Source organism: Chelonoidis abingdonii, chromosome 23 (assembly GCF_003597395.2).
Source record: "Chelonoidis abingdonii isolate Lonesome George chromosome 23, CheloAbing_2.0, whole genome shotgun sequence".
In the NCBI taxonomy this organism is placed as follows: Eukaryota; Metazoa; Chordata; order Testudines; family Testudinidae; genus Chelonoidis; species Chelonoidis abingdonii.
In genome coordinates, this window is record NC_133791.1 from 15,813,128 (window position 1) to 15,836,520 (window position 23,393).

General features: G+C 48.8%; 1 protein-coding gene across 2 annotated transcripts in view; it reads right to left on the minus strand.

Moving 5' to 3' along the window:
• Positions 1-23,142, minus strand: part of PAX7 (paired box 7) — a 147,022-nt gene extending 123,880 nt beyond the window's left edge. Inside the window, exons 1-4 of one of the 2 annotated variants that reach the window (XM_032787558.1) lie at positions 22,946-23,142; positions 20,714-20,949; positions 19,681-19,810; positions 18,117-18,251 (exon numbers count right to left, since the gene is read on the minus strand). In XM_032787558.1, coding sequence (XP_032643449.1) covers positions 18,117-18,251; positions 19,681-19,810; positions 20,714-20,949; positions 22,946-23,030 — 586 coding nt within the window. In that variant the 5' untranslated portion in view covers positions 23,031-23,142. Of the gene's footprint in view, positions 1-18,116; positions 18,252-19,680; positions 19,811-20,713; positions 20,950-22,945 lie in introns of those variants that run through there. The other variant, XM_075060378.1, reaches the window with a different exon arrangement.
• Positions 23,143-23,393: the final 251 nt, after the last annotated feature.

Genomic DNA, 23,393 nt, shown 5'->3' on the forward strand with positions numbered 1-23,393 from the left:
TGGTTGGGATTGGGAAAGAATTTCCGAGGCCAGGCTCATTGACAGAGGATTTAGGGTTGTCTGCCCCCACCCCGCCCCTTTTCAAGCGATTGCAACAACACAACACCCCCTCCCCCCAATGTCTAGCAGCATCGCCGCAAGAAATGCCTTTCCTCACCTCCCTTTCGCTCGGGTTCCCCACCCCCCTTACTCACACACACAAATACGATTCTCCCCTTTGATTAGCCCTGGAGCTCGCCAGACGCAAGACACATCCACGCAACGAGACTCGATTAAAGATCAGACTCGACGCGCCGCGGACCCATGGCAAGTTCCCAGGCGAGTCATTTCATTGCACCGCTTGCAAACGGAGCTGGGTTTTTTTCTTTCTTGCAATGGGCAAACCCCAAGCTCTGCACGTTCCCAAACCGTGTCCACCCCCCGCCCCCCAGTAACTCACTTTTAACCAAGCAGCTATTTCTCCCCTGCTGAAAAGAGCAGAAACCTGCGCTACTCTGGGCTGCTTCTCTATCCCCTCCCCAGATCAGTTTCCAGAGGCACTCCCCAGCGGCCCCAGTTCAGGGGTTTAAAGCCCTAATGAGTGTTGACAAGTTTAATGAGTTTGTTTTAAAGAGGAAAAAACTGGTCAAGTCGAGATTTCCGAGTCAAATCCATTAGGGGATCCCACCCCTGCCCTGCCTGACAGCTCCGCTGCCCTCACACTTCACTGAGTGTTTGATCAGCCCAGGTTTGCCTGGCTGTTCACTATGGTCTGGAAGGACCCCCCCCCCCGCCTTCCAAACATGATCCCTGCCCGGGCGAACAAATCTGGGGTGCAAAACGCAGCAGTGGGTGCAAACAGCGATTCATAAACAATCACAGCCGTCTGGCAGGCGCTAGTATGTGCATTGATTGCCCCTGGGGGCGGGACATGGTTAGCAGGGGTAAGTGCCAGGGCTGAGAGGGGGGCCAAGTGGGGCAATTTGCCCCAGGGCCCCAAAGGGACCCCAGGAGAATATAGTATTCTATAATATTGCAACTTTTTTTATGGAAGGGGCCCCCACAATTGCTTTGCCCCAGGCCCCCTGAATCCTCTGGGCAGCCCTGATAAGTGCTAGAAATAGTCGGGACCTGAGTTGTGGGGCTGGTGTGTGGGGTTCGGGGGTCAGAGGGGATGGTTGGTGGGCAAGGCAAGGTCCCTGGCTCAGGCTGGACCCCGAGTGCTTTTAAGGTGTGTGTGGGGGGATAAGGAAAGACAAGTACCTCCCACTCCTCCTCTCCGATGCCGGAGCAAAGCCCTGGGAGCTGAGCGCAGCTACAGCGCAAGAGAGGAAAACCGCGCAAGTGGGCCGCGAAGTTCTCTGCGGGGCCCGATCCTGGAAGGCCGAATGAATGGCAGGGCCGGACCCGGCTCCCCGTTGGAAATGGGCCGCTGACTTATAAGGAGGAGCCGCAGCCTCTAAGCTCCTGGCGCTGCTGCTAGTTGGGAGAGCAGCGGACTCCATCTCGCCCCAGCGCTGGTGACAAAAATCTCCCCGGGATCGGGCCCCCTGCTGCAAAGAAAACCTCTTCTGCGCACCGCGCGGCTAATGGGGAGGGAATGCGGGTAAATAACATTTCCATGTGGGAACAGGGGCGGGGGCTGCTGGAAAGTGGCAAAGGAAGCAGATTGCCAGCTTCCCACTGTCCCCTACTCCCAGTCGGGTTTGATGTGGGTCTGCGACCCCCCCCCCCCCATCCCTCCTTTCCTAACCGTGGCAACTATTCGTCCTCTGCTCACTGATTAGCAAACTGCTCCCCGGACGCAGGGGTTTGGGGCTAATCTCCCCCGAGGCCCAGCGAGTCATGGAATACGTGTGCAGGTCTATTGGGAATTTCATTAAATGCTCTGGTGTCTTCCCCCCCCCCCCCCCCATAAGTAACCAGCCCTCTGAAGCCGAGGCTGAAGGTCATGTTAAGTCATGCAGTCTGACTTGGTGAACTTTGAGCCGGGCTGATTAGAAAGCGGGTTCTCCTTTTTCAATTTCTCCACTTCCTAGGTCTCGCTATTGTTCCAGTTCCAAACAGCTGCTGGTGCTAATCTTTCGGTGATTTGCAATCAGGGAGGATGAAATATGCGCAACCCCCCTCCCCCCCAGTGCTCTAATATTAGCCCCCCCCCGCGAAGTAAAGAACCCACCGGGAGCCGAGAATAGGGGGACACCAAACAAAGCCAACTTATTAAACGCAGTTTGATTCTGAGCCGTTCAGGTAGCTCTGAGTCCGAAATCCTGGCAGGCAGGAAGCCAGGGAAATTAGACTCTCAGGTACTCACAGCACTTAAGGGCAGCCCTGATTTTAAAAAGGTTAAACTCCCCCGACCTACTGGAAGTCTGGGCAGACTGGAGGCGGGGGCCTGGGTGTGGAAGAGAATACGAGCTGGGTGCAAACTGGAATTAAAGCAGATTTAATAATAGTCAGACCAAACCAAAGTTGAAAAGAAACCTGGAGAGAGAGAGAGAGGGAGACAGGCCAACAGATGGATACTCGAGTTTGGACAGGATGGGGTTTTTATACGGGACTTTCTGGAAAGATGAAAGCGATTCAAGGAGTTAACTGAAAAACGCAGCGTTCCCTTTTTAAAACAAATATGGTGAAACAGGCGCATAAATACACGCGGATTTGCACTTCCACACACACACGCGCGTGGGTGTGCACACGAAGTCACACCGTTCAGTCATACCAAGGTGTTTTGTTTGTTTCAAATCAGGGAAGAATTGATGTACCAGTGAATGGTTTGCTTATATATAGAAATGATCAAAAGCAACTAGTGATCTTAGGTGTCTTAAGGCAGTGGCTGTCAAACTTTCCACACAATTGTGTCCCCGGCAGGAGTCTGATTTGTCTTGTGTTTCACCTCACTTCAAAAACTACTTGCTGACAAAATCAGACATCAAAACGCCAGTGTCCCAGCCACCCAATGACTGAACAAACAGCTAACTTTCTCAGTTTGACTGTCTCACTCTAAAACCAGTTGGAATAACATTGTACTTACATTTCCATGTACGGGTGGCATCTAGAGCAATATAAACAAGCCAGTGTTAGTATGAAATCTGAGGCTTGTACTGTCGCCTGTTGTAAAATTAGGCAAATCTCTACCTGAGCTGATGTACCCCCTGGAGGACCTCTGGGTCCCCTGGGTTGAGAACCACTGTCTTGAGGGGGGCCTCCTTTTAGGGGGCACGCTGCACTTTTCAGAGATTTTTTTAAAAAGTGTCCTACATTGGACTCCCCAAAATCATGCGCCACTTTTGAAAATCTTGCCTGTCTCGGTTTACGACCAATGATCTAAATAGTATCTAGCGTCTCTGGGCTTGATCAATGCGCGGACTCAGCTCGGAAGGGGTGGGGAACAACCCCATTGGTCCTGGATTGTCTTTTAAAAACTCGAGCTGGCCTGCAGCCTTGTTACCAGCAAAGCGGGGCCTTCACTGGTTTACTTAGGTGTTAATCCCTGAACAATCAAGTTGTCTGACCACAGGGCCCTGTCTGTATTCTTGTTTACATCTAATTATGCCTCCGAAATGCTGCTTCCCCTGCGCTTCCCTCCCAACGCATTTTCATTCCGCCCAGTCTGAGCAGGTAAAACTGCTCCCCCTCCCTCCTCTGCCAAGTTCTCCAATGAAGCAGCTGAAGATAATTAAAGCAGCTCAGGTCACCTTGGCTATGTCCAGGAGACCAGGAGCTGGAAGGGAAGTTGTGGGGAGGGGCCACCCACAGGATTCAAGGGGCGCGGGGCAAAGCAATTTCGGGGGCCCTTTCTATAAAAAAGTTGCAACACTATAGAATACTATATTCATGGGGGCCCAGGGCAAATTGCCTTACTTGCCCCCCCTTCCTGCGGCCCTGAAGTTGCGGGGGGCTGCACCCCCAGGGATCAAAGACCAACCTCCTCCTCCTTCCAGCGTTTGATCCGCTCCTCTTCCAAAACCCCAACTGGAGGGAACCGAGGCTGGGCGCGGGCTCAGAGACGCAGCCCAGGGTGCAGGACCAGCCGCCTAATTTGGGGGAACGGGGAGGGAGACGGGCCCCTATTGGCTGCCTGTAACTTGGCCCGAGATCAGTCCCCGGAGTAAAGGGCAAAGTGGAGCAGCTCCCGTCCCCGTGTTCCCAGCCCCGGAGAGATTCGCTTAATTCAATTAAGCCTCAGAACTCCAGGAAACCAGCCGAGGTCCACGCAACCGAGTCACTCGCCAGTGCTGAACAAAGACACCTTTATTTGCAGGGGGTGACAAAAAGCCCAGCTATATATAGCCCATGCGCCACCCCAACACCCCCCCACCTCCTTCGGGGTTAACAACTCAGGCCCCCATGCGAGCTCTGGGACTGCAGCTTGGCGGAGATGGTGTCTCCGCCCCGGGGGCAAGTCTTCTAAATCAATTTTCAAAACAATCAGGTTAGGGGCTTTTAATTAAGCTTTAAAGCGGTAGTTAAAAATAGCCGTTTGCTTCTCTGGGATCCTTTCTAGTCGCCCGGATCAACATGAAGCAGGATGACGGGGCGATTACCCGCCAGGGTTTAGGGAGATATATGTTCCTATATGGCCCAAGAGATTCACAAAGTTACTTTCTTGCATGGGCAACTGCTACTTTCCCAACCCGCAGGGTTGCGCTGGCCCTTGGAATGCCAGACCCAGAATAAAGAACAGGAGGACTTGTGGCACCTTCCAGACTAACACATTTATTTGAGCCTAAACTTTCGTGGGCTACAGCCCACTTTATCGGATGCTGGAGCCCACCAAAGCTTATGCTCAAATAAATGTGTTAGTCTCTAAGGTGCCACAAGTCCTCCCGTTCTTTTTGCGGATACAGACTTCAACCCCCTCCCTCTTTAGATGTTTGGAACTCATCCCTCCCCAAAGAAATTAAACAGGAAGAAATACCCTGAAATCCAGATTAGGTCGAAGGTGCCCTCCATGCCTCCTTACCCCCACCCTTGGTTTCTGGGTGGAGTGAGATAATTCCTAGCCTATGCAGGTCTTCTATAGTATACAACAGCTGGGACAACTAGACACAACAGGATGAGGGAAGGGTGACTGGGGCCCCCCTCTTTCCATGTCCACCTTGTTGTCGTTTTACAACGGATCAGTTTTACAGCACATCCTCCACGTTATTTTGGGGCGTCCCTCTCCGGTTTAAAGCTCCTCTCAGAAGGGAAGCTTGCTGTGGGCCAGGAGGAAAGAATAAGCTGCCATAGTTCCTGCACACCCAAGAATCTGTCGGAGCGCAGATACTTTAATTGAGGGGCTTGTACCAAAGGGAGCTCTTAAAGGGACCACTGGGTTGGGTTGATTGAAGAGTAATTAGGGGCAGTGGGCTCCTTCAGGGCTGCTTGGGACAGATTTCTCCCTAGGTGACCTAGATACATTACAGATATGGTTGGAATAACTTTTGTCCCGTATGGGCTGGGATAGAAATCCCATGAGCTCAGACTGCAAATCCCTGCACAGTAGCAGCTAATTAGGCACTCCTGCAAAACACAGCAAGGTGAAAAGAAATGGCATCGAGACAGAGCCCTTTTCCACTTATAGCTACTGGACTTGTAAGGACATTAGCTGATTTTGGTTGGGGTTGGTCCTGCTTTGAGCAGGCGGTTGGACTAGATACCTCCTGAGGTCCCTTCCAACCCTGAGATTCTATGATTCTGGGATAGGTTAGGGTTAGTTCATCGCATATTTCCATCTGTCCCTTGTTTCCAACCCCGGAGCAAAAGGTAAAAGAGATTCCTGGCAACTTTCGCCCAACTAAGACACCCAATCTACACCCTAACCTCATCAAAAAAGGGGTAAATTCAGATTCACTCCAGCGGAGTGCCTCCTGATTTACTCTGGCGTAACTGAAGTCAGAACCAGCCCTTTCTTCTCTCTGGCTGGGCCGATGGAGCATGGGAAAGCTACGCTTTTCCACCCCCGCAGCCCACCTGATTTTGGAGGTCCAATGAGACGCCCCAAAGAGCCTGGATTTTTCCCTGGGAGGATGCTTAGCAATCAGCTTTCTTTGACGTGTCTCGGGTTGGGTACCCGAAAATCGCCAGCCGCTTCGGAAGATTTCGGCTAAAAGATGACATTCTTCTGTCAGGAGCTGACACTGCTATGCCTTCCTCCTCCTCCTTACTCCCTTGTCGGTTTCATGAAAAAGGCGAGCAGCAATTCTCTTTGCGATAGGGCTGGGGATCCCTTTGAAATTGACTAACCCCAGTAGAGATCAGCTGGATTCTGAACCAGAAACGGAGAGGGGAGATGCCACTTTTTTCACGCAAATGAGATCAGGGCTTTCCAGAACAGGCTGGAGGCAAAGGAAAATGTGGTCATAAGAATTTATTTTTCCTTCCCACCTCTACATTTACTCCCTTGTCGGTTTCAAGCACATTCTGCTACTTTCCTTGGCTTCTGCACTAGGTCCCCCCCAAACCCCTTTCAAACCGCTTCCCTCCCCCTTTAGATCTCAGCGTGTTTGCTCTTGACTTCATCCACTAAGTCAATAGTTTGAAGATGCCCTCATCCTCAGAGCCCAGAGCCCCCTTATCCCCTCCCTGTTTTCTTCTGGGGATAATGGTGCCCTTTTGTTGTGTAATCAGGCTCCCGAGGGGTGGGGAGACAGATATAGATTCTTGGCATTTGTCGGTGAAAATGAAAGCTGGATTAGGCAGAGCCGGCTGCACACTCCATGGTAAAGGACAACAACTATTCCCCCATTGAAAGTCCCATTCTGATTTGGTTACTTTATCTTTAAAGTTGTTTGTATTTCTAAAGTGGCTATTGATGCCCTCAGAGAGTGTAGCAAGCTGTAAAGGCTCCCTTCAAATGAAAGGAGGACCAAAAAAAAGGAGGTTAAGGGGAGAAAAGAGAGTGAGAAAAAAATACCATAATAGGAGGAGAGGGGAATAGATTTTAAAAAAAAAAGGGATCAAATTCAGCCTTGTATCAAGTTTAAAAACTAAGGAAAGCGAGTCATGAAGTCACACAGCAGCACGAAAAAGAGCAGGGGCTCCTGATTAAAGGCTGTTTGGTTTTTTTAAAGCAGCAAGGATATTTACACTTCCTTCCTTCCCTGGCAATCTGAACCCCTCCTTAAAAAAAATGCATTTTCAATATTTGCCCTGCTGACGTATTAGTCTGTGAATCTGTTTTGACTGGGGGATTTCTCCCTACCCGGGAAACTTGACCCTTTGCAATGGAAATCAGAACTGGTCCAGATCTACGTTCTTCAGTGAAGCTATTTTCTTCTCTACAATTGATGCTGATAGTGAAAACTTCTCCTTGACACGGATTTGGTGACTGGCTGTGGCCAAGCCTAAATGGGGAAGGTTGTTTATCTATCTACTACTAACCTTTAAGCATTTTTCCTTCTGTAGAATGGAGATTCTAACAATCTGTGGTTCCCCCAAAACATCACTTGCATGCATCAATTTTGGGCTAATTGGTTCTTCAGATTCCTTTTAATCCTGGACATTCTCACCCATTTCTTCGAGGCAGTGACTGATTCTTTTTTCCTCTTTCCAATAAAGAGAAGATATAAAGAGGAATTAAAAAAAAAAGTTTGCTGCTGACTTTGCTGGAGTTTGAGGGAAATAAATGACTTCTTACCCGCTGCGAGGATATTCAACAGAACGCAAAAGAGAGGGTTTGTGGTTGGAATGAGATTAAGGGGAAAGCTCCAGGAAAAAGCAACAAGATACAAACCAAATATTCGCAACTCCCCCCCAACTCCCAACTCCCGCAGAACGGGGCTTCAAATAGCGAAATTGGCTGCTTATTTTTTTTTAGCAATAAATAATAATCATGTCTCGGGCTGGGGCGTGGATTTGAAAGAATTTGAAAGCTTTTAAGTTTCTGCACGGAAATAGTGAATCCAAAAATCCCAGCATTTCCACCCAATATATTTCTAGTCCCCAAACGTCTATTAATTGGCAGCTTCGACTATCTACTATTGTGTCTCTTCCTGACCCGTTGGAGAATCGACTGCCGGGGCTCGATGATTTACAATCTCGAAAGGTCGTGTGGTTGTCTTTCCACCCCTGAATTCCTCCCATGTCCACGTTGCTCTTTCCTGGCAATCAAATGGGTTGGAAAGAATCGCTTAGGGTTTAACCGGGAGTATCTTTTGAAATCGAACCGCCCTTTGTATATTTCACACGCTTTTTAAAAAGACCTCGCTCGATTAAAATGATTCCTGCTCGCCACAATTTTGCCCATCGTTCAGGAAAAGCGAGTCACTAAGAGTCCAGCTGCGTGGATTTCTCTGTAGTCCCCGCAAACAAGGGAGGTATTTTCTTTCAAAATGTTTGCTTCAGATGAAATTACGTTTACAACAAATATCGACGTTTCAAAATCAACTTGAGTAGCTTCCTTTTTAGATCTGTTTTCGGAAAGTCTAAAATCCCCTAGCATCCCCCCCCCCACACACACACTTGCTAGAAAGTTGCAGAAAAACGGCCTAAATAATCTTGTTGAATCAACTTTTCTGCTCCTCCTTTAATTCCCAATCTGTATGCAAATCAATTCGTCTCCATAATAGAAGCCAACAAAATTATTGCGATCATCATCTGACTTTTTTCACCTACTCCAAATTTGGACCAAAATGTAAATTGCCATAGGTTGGGGGGGGGGCGATTTTTCCGTCTTTTGCCAGCTGTTCACTGGAGAATAGCAAAGTAAAATCATCATAAAAAACCCTAAAGTTTTTGAGTAGAGCATTTTCAGGGAGAAGGTACCAGGGGATTGAAACAAACGCCTGATTAAAAGGCGTTCTGGCAACACACAATTTAGGAAGAAGTCTTGGAGCGGAATTTATTAGCATGATTAAACATTGGACTTTATTTCCCATTTGCACCACTTAGTCATGAGGACAATTAGAAAGGGGGAGCTGGGGAGAGGGGGGAGGAATCAGATCCACTCCAAACGTGATGATCCGCGGAAGAGACCCTCCCTCGCTGATGCTGGAGAAAACTAAAACCAGCTACCCATGCCGGCCTTTTCTGCTTGATGGTTTCAGAAATCCCGAGCTCCCAATACTCCCAAATGGTCCAGCCCCCGGGGGGGAATCAGCAGGAGAACCAATTCCAAACACCGAGAAGTTTCATAACTAGTTTTCACCTCCCCTCCCCCGTCTCTGTCTTTTTAAAGAAGCGACCAGGTCACTTTGATCTGCGATCTTTAGGGTCTTCAGACAAAGAAGCCAGTGAAGGCGAAAAGACTCCGAAAGTGTCCTCCCCCCCGCCCCCCAGCTTCTGTACCTAAACCGCGCAAGGACCCTTGCAAAGGAGCTGTGCCCTCAGTGATTATACTCCAGGGTCAGGCAAAGTGCTTCCTTCCAATTTTAGCAACAGCAACAAAACACAGAAGGGAGTGAAAAGCAAGCAGGGCTTCCTCTCGCGTCCAGATAGCCTAGGGGCAGAGGGACGGCGGGTTTCAAGAGGAGTCTGTGTGTAAAGGCGGTTTACTCTTCCCCTTCCGATGCATTGCTCCCACCACCGCCTCAGCACCTCGCTGGCTCATCTATTCACCATTTTTTTCTGGCAGCGTCTATGCACGGAGTGGTTGATAAGGCAACTCCAGTCTTGCATGATTCAAAGGTCTGAGTGAGGTTGGACTTCGAATTGGAACATTGGGGAAAGGATGTGACTCGTTCAAGGGAGATTCGCTTTTAAGTAACCCCATTTTTTTAAATAGTAGTTTAGTTTGATGTTCAAAGCATAGGGTGACTAGCTGTTTTGATCTTATAGGGACAGTCCTGATATTTGGGGCTTTATCTTATATAGATGCCTATTACCCCCGCCCCCACACCACCACCCCTGTCCCGATTTTTCACACTTGCTGTCTGGTCACCCTATCAAAGCAACTATCATCACCACAGCAGGTGTAGGTGAAGGAGGAGCCCGGAGGTACTGCCTGCAAACTTAGCTGTCTGTGATTGCTGGGTTAAGAAGAGAGGGGAGCTCTTTAAAACGTGTCTCTTGGCCCCCCAGGGAAGGAAAAACAACAAACTAGTAATAGGAGAGACTTTATAGATGTGGAGAATTTATTTTCTGGAAAAAAAAGCACTCTCTTTTTAAGCACGGACAAATGTCCCAGAAGCCAGGACCACAAAGTCTAAGTGGCCAGAGCAGAATCGCCTGGAATTCTTTGAGCTTATGTGTTAATTCCACAACAGACATAACGAATGAACAAAGATGCTTCCCTCCATACATATGCTTTATGAATGAGCATTAGGAGCGTTTCTCCTTCTTCTCCCCACCCCCCCCCCCAAAAAAAACACCCAAGCTCCTCCGGCTTCTTTGACCAATCCTGCAGAGACTAGAAACCGAGATGGCCCTTTTCAGCAATTCATCACAGGACCCAGAGCCATCCAAGCAAGTAATATGTAGCCTCAGATCTAGTATGTCCCACAAGACAGATCGCCTGCTAATTAATAGACAGTGAGTCCTGCGAGCAGCCCGAGCAGTCTGTAATATGATGAACTTTCTTTGTACCAGTGTCACCACAAATGTTTCTGATAAGGAAACGCAGCCAAGGATCAAAGACTATAAGCTTCTCAATTTCCTCAAACTGCCTCCCCTTTTCCTCACCTCTTTCTTTCCCACTCTCCCCAACGAGTTGCCACTGCCTCCTCCCCCCTGTGACAACTCGGGTCTTCTCAGAATCAGAGGGTCTTCACAAAATAATAATTGCACTTTCACATCCCTTCCTCAATGGGTTTCCTTCGAGGTCCCCTCCCCCGTCCCATGCTCGCACCTCCCTCGCTCAGGAAGACAAATGTCTTTATAAACTGTCATTAGCCGGCACCTGATTTCCCTTTTTTTTTTTTTTTTTTTTTTTGAGGGGGAGGAGGACAGAAACTGCAGCATAAAAGTGACCCCTCCAAAGGCAGATTCGTCTGCTCCCCTCGAAACATGCTTTGCAACCAGCGAACTCGAAAGAGGAGGGCAGGCACAGGTTGATTGTTCGCAGCCACCAAACGGTGACAATTATGATTCGTAATAATTCTAAATCCCAAACCTCGCTGCTTCGGCAGCCCGCTGCGTGTCATACCGGATGTCCCCCCCGGGTGTGCTGATCAGCCCCGGGGAGTTTAGCTAAAACACCTGTCCGTCCCTCATTCCGTGCTAGTCATTTTCCTCTGGCCAGGTGGGATATTTTATCAAGCGCTCCCAGAAAATCCCAAGCATCTGGGACACCCAGACTGGAAGGTCTCTTCCCTGATGCACCCAAGCCTTGCAGCTGAACTTTCAGGGAAAGGCCTGGAGCGTCAGTTTTGGTTGGGATTCAGGGTTACACTCTCTCTCTCTTCTTTTTAATGGTCGCCCCTCCCTCCCAGAGTGGGGAGGGCATCTTGAATGAAGACCAAAGTCTCCTAGTCAATATCACACAATGTTAGGAAGCACTGATAGTCCTGACCCCACCCGCGCCAATCCAGAGCCTACATCATAGCGCAGTGCAGATTAAAATGACAAAGCAAAACCCATGGGGGGGGCGTATGTAGCGACTGATTGAAATTGCTTTTCCTTTAAGCGAGGGAGAATAGCCCGTCTATAACATCTCACAAGTTCAGGTCTCCAGAGGGTCCTTTATTTGCTTATTCCATGTGTAACAAAGGTAATTTTCAGCAAGCCTCCCCTCACCCTAATGCTAAAGTAAGTACCTTACCGCTTTAAGGGTCGTGTTATATGTGCTTTAAAATCCTGCCATGTAAATTCCACTGAAAAATTTGGCAAGCTGGGGGGGGGCAGTGAGGGGAAAGGGGAGGTTAATCCGGGTTTAACGCTATGATGCAGTCACAGGACCGGGCCTAGGCTGATTGCGTTATCTCTTCTCAACATTTGGGTCTCCCATCTTTCACCCAGCCAAATAGCTGCGAGGGGGAAAGTGCGCATGGAGGCACTCCTGACGCCTCGGGCAAATATGTTATTAATATCTAAATAACTTCCCAATACTGTCTCTAAATCTCCCCTGCATCACTCCCGAGGATGAATTCGTTTGAAGTATTCTCCCGTCTCGTCTTTTCAATGTCTCTCTCCCTTTTTTTTTTATACCCAGGCTTATTTCGAACTGGTAAACATCTGAATTCCTTTAACCACACTGCAGCCATCTCCACTTTCTCATTTAGCTGGATTCCCTCTATAAACCCCGTCATAGCCTCTCACCTCTTTCTGGAAACGTATTTTGGGTGCAGGGGCTTGCTAAGGATGCACACACACAGTCCCGGGGCAGAGGTATCTGCCTTCGAGTCTTCCTACCCTATAATTGAATGTATCCACCCACCCATACAAACCAAAAATCCGTGGGTTATAAATACTGATTCCTTCTATTGCCTTTCTTTTTCCCTGGATTATCTGGTTGAACCTAACCCCAATCCCCACCCCAAATCACGGATCATAACTACCTGCTTCATGTTTTTCCTGGTCTATAATTATGCTTCCCCACCACCACCAAAAAAATGCTGGATTATTAACATCTTCCTTATATTATTCCTCTTCCTGCTGTAGAAGGGAACTCCCCCCCCAGGCTCCCGTTCCCTCTCCGGCATCCTTGTCTTAAGTTTGTTTTTTAAAAGTGCCTTGTATTAGATTATACTCGTGTATTCCTCCTCCAACCTTATCTCGCCGCCTCTCTTCTCTCCTGCCCGTCACACTCGATTTAGGAAGGAGTTTATCTTGCAAACATTTGCCGACTTCGTTTATGTAGCCCAGGTTCTGCAGCTACTTGTTCCCAAAAGCCACTGTTTGCCTTTGTAATTGTTATCTGCGTTTATTGTTGTACCTCATTTGTCTCAGCCTTTTTTGTGACATGTAAGCTCTGTGTGTGCTCAAACATAGTCCCCCCGCCGCCCCGCTTCCTGTTTTTTTTTCTCTCTCTCTCTCTCTCTCCTCCTGAAATATGCACAGACTAACTGAGCCTAAAGCCAATGAATTGCCTGACACCATCCTATCTCTCTCCTGCCCCCCATTATTAGAGCTGATCTCACCGCGAACACTCACAAATCCCGCCTGGGCTCTGTTTGATTAGATTGCCAACCTTAGGTAATCCCTTGATTTGATGAAGTGTCTGTTCCCTTTCACGTCTAAACACACATTTACAGAGAAGGCGCTTGTTGGTTTTAAATCAATGCAGATTGCTGGCTGATAAACCGCCTGAGACCCTCCCCTCCCCAACGCCGACCCGGGGAAACAATCCGGCTTTCCAGGTGTGCCAGCAAAAAAATGTTGCAGAGGGTGGGGGCGCGAGGGGGAAGGAGTCCCCTCTTTCTCCTCATTCATTCACTCCCCCAGAGCCTAATTAAATTTGGCAGGTCCTTGTACACACAATCAAAACAGCTTCCTTCAGTGTCGCAAGCCTCCGAAAACCACATTAGCAGCGAGTGCTGCTGCCAAATTAAATTGTTACCACCTTGAGCTGGAAGTGTCTAAATATCCACACCTTTTTCTCTCCCCCATCCCCCGTCTCTTGCTCCCGTTTTCTGCCATTCTTTTCACAACCTTCCCCCCCCACGCCACCTCCCAGAAACAATACTGATACGGGAACCCAGAAAGTTGTGTCTGGATCTTCTGCCATAGCAAAATGTTGGTATTGATCCATTTGTGAAACCCTGTGCCACACACAGACCCTTAGAAGAAATCGACCAGGTTACAGTCTGGGGAAATAGGCAAGCACACCGGGATCTCTCGCTGTGCGTGAACACACACGGACCGAGAAATCATCTTCCCCTATGCCCCACTGACTGTAACCTGGTTAATTTCTTACGCCCGCTTAATTATATAATTAAATATTTCCCACAGATCTCCTTCCCTCATACAGTAGCCTCCTTTTACACACACATCTATATGATTAAGATACATTTATATACATATATTGCTCAGAGTTTGAAAGAATAAGCCCCACGTCCATTTTGCGGTTGCGGAGGATGCAGATAAAGCGCGCTCGCGTGAAACTGACGAGGTTATTGTATGGGGAAGATGTGTCCATATATGCCACGCATATAAGGAATTGATCTTCACCTGGTCCGTTCTTTCCACGCCTTGCATATCTAAATGCTGTACCCAGATCATCCCCCTCCCCATACAATCAACTTAGCCACTCCTTGAGCGAGACAGCCCCTACCCCCTTCCCCTCCTATTTCCATTGATTGTGGAGCAAGCCCAGGCAATTAATACCGTTTGCATGAGGCCTTGCCCCCTCCCCGCCCTTCTTAATTAAACACGGGGCATCTTCCCCGCGCCCTGAGCTGCTGGTTGTGTCCACACACATCCTCGCCACAGCCCGCATGACCCGCATCACCAAAGCTCTGCAGGTCTGGTTTACGTGAGAATTTGCAGGACCACGTGTGGCTCCATAGTGCACCCCAATAACAACAATCAATAACAAAAACAACAAGGCTAAAAAAAAAAGGAAGAACTAGTGAAGCCTCATGAATCTACGCCCAGGGCTAGCTGGAGTGAGCCGTTTAAAGATGAAAGTGCAGAGAAATAAAGGCTCAATTTAATCTGCCTTAAAACCCTTCAACTTAACGTTTGTGCTTGGAACTCAGAGAGTGAGCACTGATTGGGGATAAATACATTTCTTAGCATGCCTGGGAGCTATTACACCCCGCTCCAACACAGCTCCCTATTCAGCGGCCACAGTTTTCATTACCAGCTCTAATAAGTCTTAACGTTATTAAATGCCAAGCAGATGATAGAAAGAAACAGGCGCAGGGTGGAATCTTTCTTCGGCGCTGAAAAAGGGAGAGCATTTAGGGCTGTCTTCCCCCGGCTCCCTGCGAGGAGCGTCCACAAATAGAGCAAAGGCATTTGTCACGAGGAAAAAGCCCCAAAACAAAGTTCTCTGCCCCCCTCTTCCCCCTGTCTCTTCTTTTTCCTCCCCCCCCTGGATTTTTTTTTAATAAAGACCAGAACCTTTTGTGGCTGTTCTTGGAAACTACAGGTCCTAGTGCCAAGAGGTTAAAAAAAAAAGTCGTTAAAAAAGTTACAATTTTGGTTAAGTAGAAGTGAGATCTCTAAAGATTATTAAACTGGAGCCAGACTGGAAGTCGCCCCCCTCTCTCTGCGGTGTGCGATTAGTTACTTTCATTGGGGCCATTGAAAACTTCCTCGTACTTCGACAAAAGACGTCTAGATTGGGGCGAGATTTTGCATCTGTTGTTTTTTTTTAAAATCGCCTCCCGTCGTGGTGAGCAGGTTAAATGCATCCGATCAGCTGCTGAAAACAAACGGGCTTTCCAAGACGCACTCGCAGAGGCCTCCAGCAAATGGCGGGGGCTCTATTTCGCTATTGCGGTTGCGGTGAGGTATTTCTTTTAAAAAGATCTGGGGAGCCTGGGCTGCTCTCCAGAGTCAGGGTCACCGCTGTGAAAAGAATCTAGAACTAGATTCGGTTCTTCCGAGTAGCCAGCGGTGGAGCAAACTGCCAGGGAACTTTCTTTGGCGTGTGTGTTCTCATTTCAGATCCCGAGATGTTCTCAAATTCGCCCTTGCTGGAAAATGGACGGGTTTTTAACCCCCCTTCCATAAATCGGGGACCAGTTTTCGTTGATCATGGAAAAAAATGTATATTTGTTTGCTGATTGTAATTAATTTACCTCTTAGTAACAGGGGAAGGAAGCTGACAGCTATGTTTATCCTTTATTCTTATTTTTTGGGGGCGGGGGGGGGACCGGAGGAAAATATGACAGGTTTCAGAGTAGCAGCCGTGTTCGTCTGTAGCCGCAAAAAGTACCCCTGTTCTTTTTTAGGGGGAAATATATTTGCAGCTTTCTCACGAGTGTCTTTATCATTTTTTTCAAGCAATAAACTCAAACTAAAATCTTTAAAAAATATATATTATAAGGGGGGGAGGGATCGGAGACACAATAGGACTGATTTGCAAATGAGCATTGAATCCTTCCAAATCACACGAAACATTTTGCAGCGTCCAACGGCTCGCCTTTTGCCAACAGACGGTCCTATAATATTACAAAACTATCTAACAGCAGGGAGTTTTGAATAATTTATCTCCTTTTCTTCCCCTCTTTGGCCCTTTGTCCAAACTTTCTCCTCCTTGCAGAATTTTGAATGAGAATGGACAGCACTCCCCCCGCCATCCTTTACTCCATTTTTTTAAAGGCAGCCCAGATTTAAAAAAAGAACTGTTTGCTTTTGTGACCAGGAATCTTTTGCTTATAAAGCTTCAATAGACTTGAAGGTCTTTGTAAGTGAAACTCATCTTCAAGGTGGGGGGGGGGGAGATCGGATCCTTAAAGCCCCCCCTTTTGTGCACCTTTATTTCAAACTTGGAGTAACGTTTGATCGTGGCACTTGGAAGCTTTTTCTTCTCAATTTTACCCTCCCGCTTTCAACCCAAAATCGCTGGATTTCGATATTCCGAGTCACTCACCTTGTCGCAGCTAGGGGAAATGTTATAGCTGGTGAAAAATATTGCCCGAGTGATCTCTTCCCGCACACAATTTTTGCAGGCTTCTGCGACAGAAAATAGCTATTTTCCCCCCTCTGACCCTAAATTCTGTCACTAATATTACGGCTAAATCGTCCGAAGAAACCGCAATCTCTTCAAACCAAACCAGAAACCAAACCAAGGGATTACAAAAAGACCAACCAGAACCAGAACGCTTCAGAAGTTGCCATTTTCCAGCTTTCTACGTATTGCACAGAAAAGGATCGAAATCCTTTCGGAGGTTTTTCCTAAACAGACCTTTCCCCTCAGAGAGCTGGTGAGATCCCTAACTGGAGAGAAGAGCGGATTTCCCTTCAAGTAAATGCACGGGTTTCTCGCCCCCACCCCAGTGAGTTAGGGTCTAGTATGATTTAGAAACCGAAAATATCCTGATAGGAAAATCCAAAGCTGGATCTTTTCCTTTTCTCTTCAGTGAAAAAGGACCCGCGTCCTTCCACCAAGTTCATTGTAAGTGGGAAAGAAACACAGATTGAAATGTACACATGACAGTCCTCTCTCAAACTTTTCATTTACCCGACATCCAGTTCACGCTGTTTATTTTATAGCCTTTCTCATGCTTGTTTCATGCATCTGCACTGACATTTTTTTTTGGTTTTGTCCCAGAACTTTTTGGAATCAATATCTAAAAAAGGTTTAGCTGCAAACATTTTGTTTCTGCAAACTTATCTCCCTTCTCCCCTACAATTTCCCTGGGTACAAGAACTGGTGTTTACAAAAGTTTCCAGAGGTGATTGGAGACGGGAGATTTCAACACACATTTCAAATCCTTCCCACCCCGCGCACCGAACGAACTCAAAAGCCTTTCCTCAATCACTGCAGGTTTTGTTGTTTAAAGGGAAGATTTCTTGCTCATCTGAGCACCGTCGCCCCCAAATTGGTCCCTCTCTGGTTAGCAACGGTGCTTTTTGCTGGTGCCCCCAAAGCAGAACATATCCCAGCCTCTCTAATTGATATTGATTGCCCAAATCGCTCAACTGTCAGCCAGAGTTTCAGGGGACCACTTAGATAGCAGGAGAAAAAGCTGTTTAACAAATTCATTTAGGAATCTCTGATTCCTCCCCCCCCTCCAGCCCCTCCCTCCCTTCTCTATAAATAATTGATCCACAGTGACTGCAAGGAAAATACCAACATCTCTTTCCCGGCATCTCAGATGGCTCCGAGAGAGGGCAAGGTGTGACACAAATACCCAATTAATACCCCACGCGCCCCCTCTTTCCAAGCGCCATCTATGTACAATTGCATTAAGGCCTTTCTACCCATTTGTCTGCTTTCCTCTTAGATCTTTTAGAAAGGGCCCTGGGAACAGCTTGTGTCCTAGTTACAACAAAATTGGGGTGATGGGAGTTAAAAAAACAGGAGGGGGGAAAGGAGGGGGTATGCCTTGCCCCAAAGCGCCTCTGAAGCACTTCATTATATAGCCATTAGCTTTTGACGTGGGTGTCGATTTCGCAAACGCTTAATCACTAGGAAGAGGCGGAGAAGGGCAAGTTTTGCAGACTTTTGCTGGTGCAGGGGCCCTCCCGCTTCACCGAATTTCGCCCCGAACTCCAGTGACAGCAAGCTCTGGCCCAGGCCAAACCCAGCAGGGAACAATCCGAAGCAAGTGCGGCCGAATGCAGCAGGGGAGCTCAGGCCCGGCTGCCCGTCGAGTTACCTTTGTCGCCCAGAATGCCGTCTATGCTGTGCTTGGCCTTCTTCTCCCCGTCTTCGTCCTTCTTGTCGCACTCCTCCTCCTCCTCCTTCTTCCCGAACTTGAGCCTGAGCACCCGGCTAATCGAACTCACTAAACCTCGGCCAGTCAAAGACAAAAGCGCGAGCATAAGCTGGGTTGGAAAAGGGGTGGAAGCGAGACAACCCGCCAACGTTTCCAAAGTTGAGCAACAGGAAGGCAGCGGGTCGGCACGCGCACACACACAGACACACAATCACATACACACACAATCACTCAAAAACTTGCAAACACAAACACATAAATAACCCCAGAAAACACACACACACACACACACACACACGGACTCCGAAATAGACACTCGCATAAAAATGCACAGGCATCAATTTACACACTAACATGATCTGCGCACCCACTCAGGAATAGACATCAGCACACACTAGTTCCCGAGCATTTCACGCCCTCTCCGTGAACAAACACACTGATCACAGACGTGCCCCCAAGTCACAAGCTTCGACACCAACACCAGCGTGAACACGAACGCACACTTAGCACTCACTGGTGTACGAGCACAAGCCTGCAGGCATGTATCACACACCCACATGCACTTACCTCTCTCCCCACATCTGTTACACAGACACAAATGCACACTTATCACACACACACACACGTGCAAATCACAGACACCCACATACAGAGGTGCCCACACAGATATACCCACTTAACCCACCCACGCTCCCACCCTCGAGAACACAAATTCTTCCACGGCATCTCGTTCTGGTTTTGTCTGTAACTGTGAAAAAACCGAGCACGGGCTGGCCCTCCCCTTTGCTTTTCCTCCCTGAAGTCAAGATGGCATCAGGGATTCAGAATCGGGCCCAGTGCTGAGCTCCTTGAAACTCTTGCTTTTGAGCTACTTCCACGGAGGGAAGTTTGGGCTTGGGGAGGGGGTTTGTCCTGCGGAGACGGGAGAGCCATTGGTGCCCCAAACCTTTGCTGATTGATTTTAAACTGAATTGAAAGACACTTGCCCCCCACTTCCTCCCCCATCAGCTCCGGACAACATCGATGGGAGAAAATGGTTCTTCCCCTGAGCAACTCCGAAAGCCACCCAGGGGCGATTGAAGGGAACCCCAGGATGCTGGTGGGTGCTCTCTGTGCACCCCCTTTCGACTGTGCGCGGCTCCCTTGCTGTGGGATGGAACAGGTAAAGTCTCGACAGTGAGTGTCATAAACCTGCTCTCCTTTGAACCGTGGGTTTAATGTTTGCCTTAGTCTATGTGTTTTTGTTTTTGTTTTGGTTGCGGAGAGAATTTAAACGTGCACTTTCCTGCTTTCTAGGTTCCTTTCTAGGGAACCTTTAAAGGATTTTTTTTTTACATCACTTATTTTTTTCGACTCAGCGCCTGAGAGGATGTTTTGTAGCCTTTGGATACAGGCTGGGTGTCAGTTTGTGGTGGCTGCAGATAATCATTTCCCTAGATCTACTTCTATCTGGACGTTTTTCTCTCTCTCTCTCAGTGTATTTCTTGCCAAGCTGCCTTCTCACCTGAGGGAACAGTGCTCCTGTCACAGTGCCCATCCTTCAGGAGCCTGTCTCGGATTTCCCAGCTAAACATCCCCGGATTCTCTCTCTTGTATTCCTCGATTTTCTTTTCCACGTCGGGAGTGGCAACCTGCTTTTGGGATCAATGGAGATCAGTGGGCGGAGGGGGGGGGAACGGTACGTGCAGGGAACGGAGCGGGGAGAGAGGGAAAAAATCACTTTTAATTTAAAAAAGAACCATAGACTTTCTTAGACTCAGATTTCCCATCGAGGTCACTATTCTGGTCTAACAAGAAAGATATTTCATTCCAAGTAATGGGGTGTGTGTGTGTTAAATCTGCCTATATCCCCCACATCCCCCAAGAAACAACTTGATGCCAAAGATTCTTTTGTCCCAAACTCTTGGCCTGAAATTGACAAGGGTAGATTTATGGTGCGTGTATGAAATCTCGGATTCCGAGGGGGGCCGGGGAGATATTTAGGGGAGATCTAGACTCACATCCGCATCACACCCGGATTGACCCCGTGTAAAGCATCCCTGAAATGCAAACGGGGCTCCCGCCGGGAGACACCCGGAACCGGAGCAAATGTTGGAGCGTGTCCCACTTGTTGCAGGTGGACAATCCTTTCAATATATTCATTGCCTTCAACCCCGCACCACTTCTCTCCCCACACCCCGGCCCCTGAAGATACATTTCATCCAAACAATTCATTTTAACCGGGGGAGGCCTCTTGCGTTCAGCGTGGGGGCCCAGGCACCGATGGGAGAGTGGCTGCACTCAGTGCCCAGGCTGCCCTGGAAATCGGAGTTGATGGGAATCGCGTGGCGAAAGCAGCCATGTGTGTTGATATCGATGGGCCCATCCAAGAAGGCAGTTTGAGGGAATTGGGCTCCGTCTGGGGAGCGCTGAACAGGTAGGGCCGGATCCTGCTGCCGTGGAAGCCAATGGGAGGAGGAGGTGGAGGCGTATTTTCCCATTGGCTTCAACCGCAGCAGGGTCAGATCTGCCCGGGCTGGAGCTACCTTTGCACTCACCCTGGGTTTGCTGCCTCCGATCGCTCCGGGGCGGATGGAGCCGGTCTCCTGATACCGGCAAAGGATTTTGGAGACGCAGCCGTGGGAGACTCGCAGCTGCCGGGAAATCACGCAGGGTCTGATGCCGTGGTGGGCCATCTCCACTATCTTGTGGCGGATATGGTTTGGCAAAGGCCTGCCATTAATGAACACCCCCCCGAGCTGGTTCACTCGACCCTGGCCCAGAGGAGTCGACACTAGAATTCAGAGTGGGAGAAAGTTGGGTCAGGTCGACCATCTCTATGCACGTATCCCCCCTTTCTGTGCCTATGTATCCCGTAGAGCTACACGTGTTTCTATTTGTCCCTATATCGTCGGCGTTTCTTTGGGTGCCTGTAGATTTCTCTCTATTCCTTTCTCTAAATCTTTCCCCCTCTCTCTGCCTCTATAGACCTGTGTCTGTATTTTCGTCTGCATCTATATATTTCCACCTACCACCTGTATCTATTTGTATTTTCCTCGATATAGCCATATGATCGACAGCTAATGCAACAGTCGCCTATCGAGCTCAAGGTCTTATTAAGAAAAGAAGTGCACGTCTTTCTATCAATAAAGATCACCCTTCTCCTCTCCAAAACGACCCATGTGTCATCACGTTATCCGGCCGTTGGCCCCCAGATTTTAAATGCTATTGCAAACCGACGAACCTAGCTTGGAAAAGCGGCTTTAATCCAAAGTTTCCTTGCGCTTTTTTGGGGCCTGATCCAAACCACAGAAAAGCGCATTTTATTTAACCCCCCCACTGCTAAAATCACCTCATTTAAAAATATCCTCTTTCTTTCTTTCCTTGATGTCTATCTGGGGGAAAAGGAGGGGGAGATTTTTGTTACTTTCAAGGAAGCAATGCGACGGGAACCAGCAAAATACCGGTTCTTTGCGGTGGCCCCGTTTTAACCAGGGAACACCTTGCGGTGGGCACGCATCCGTCACAAGATCCGAAGACAAAGTCTGCAGCATTTTCTTTCAGGGCCATGGGGGCGGCAGGCTTTCTAATCCCGGTCTGATATCCCCCCATTTGTTTAATACCTGGCAATGTATATCTTGCAGATTAATACAATTTCACAGCCTGGAAAACACCGAAGAACTCAGCTGCATAATTTGCGAAGAGGTGACGGCGGTGGCGGGGTGACAAGGCCGAGTTTCTCTTTGCAAAGAACAACGGAGTCCAGAAATTGCCTCCCGATTTAATAAGAATCATGCACCACTAATTCAAAGTCACTCGGCCAGCACTTGCTGGCTACCTCATTAGCGGCAGATAACACTCGAGTGGCCAATTTTACATTCGAGAGGTACCAAAAGCACCGGCCGCTCTCTCTTTTCATTATTCCCAGGCATGGTGTGCAAATATTGTTGTAATCCTTTGATCCTTTCCCTGTCCGTCTGCTTTACTTCATTTGCTACAGAAAAGCACTTGAGCAAATCCCCCTAGCTTGTGTGTTTTGCAGCCTGCGTGGGTTTCCATCGGTGTGAGTTTGGCCACTTGATCACGGCTTGCCTGAGATTCTCTGCTTTAATAAATGCGAGGAGAGGGGTCCCACTCTGAATTTGCCTCTGCTAAACAGCCAGCAGGCGGGTGAGAAATAATACCGGTAATGAAGGTAACGTGCAGACAGACACACAGTGCAAAGGCAGATACACCGAGAATTGAATGCAGCAACGCTGCGAAGTGGGGGGAATGACACATCCTCTGACAGCTTCAGGGGCCTTTCCGGAGCTCAAAAGCCCCAAACCTTCGGCGGCTTGTTGCAAATGGGTCCATTTCAGCCCTGAGCAGTGACCTCCCCTCCCTCGAGCCTGGGGTGGCTACGGTTTCCGATTCTTGGGAAGCCGCTTCTGAAGTTTGAAGCGACCCAGTTCGGGAAGGGAACAGAAAGTTTGGGGAGACGCTCGGGATCGTGTCCGTCTAAGGGGGTGAGATTTGGAGAGACAAAAAAACCATCCCACGTTTGCTAACGTCAAGGAGCTGGCAAATAATCACTGCCGGCTGTCCCGGAAAATCAGATGAGGAGATCTGCCCCCAGACTCTATCAGGGTAGAAAGTTACAGGGTAATTAGTTGGGGATCGCACCGCCCGTTGCAAGTTTTCCCTTCCTCCCTGGACTCTAATGCTGCATTCTGGCCCTGGCAGGGAGGGAGATGTCCCCACACGGCGATCGGCTGTGTAGAAACGAGTCATTTAAAATCAAGACCTACCTTCCAAAGGGAACCCGGTGCGGGGGTAGTTCTGTCCTGGCGCGGGGCGCATCATTCTGGGAACTGTCCCTGGTAAAGTTGCCATCCCGAAGTCAGTCTGGGGCGGCTGGGTTTCAACCAGACTCACAGATCAAAGCCAGGCCACCCCCTTGTCTGGGCTGAGCCAAGCGAAGTGAAGTCCCGCGAGCTGCAGCAGCCGGCTCTGTCTTCTCGGCCTCTCCTGCCTAGCCCTGGGCTGCACCAACAACGGGGAAATCTTTTGCTCCGACAGGGAAAGGAGGGAGGGGGGAAATCACCCCCCCAGAAATTCTCCTTAAAGTTCTAGCGAGGTGGCTCAGCAGGACCGAGCTTACGCTCTTGAGGAATGTAACAGACAGACTAGAGGGGGAAGTGGCCACATCCCAAGTGGTCTCAGTGCTGGGCAGGGCTTCTGGGATACTGATTCCCC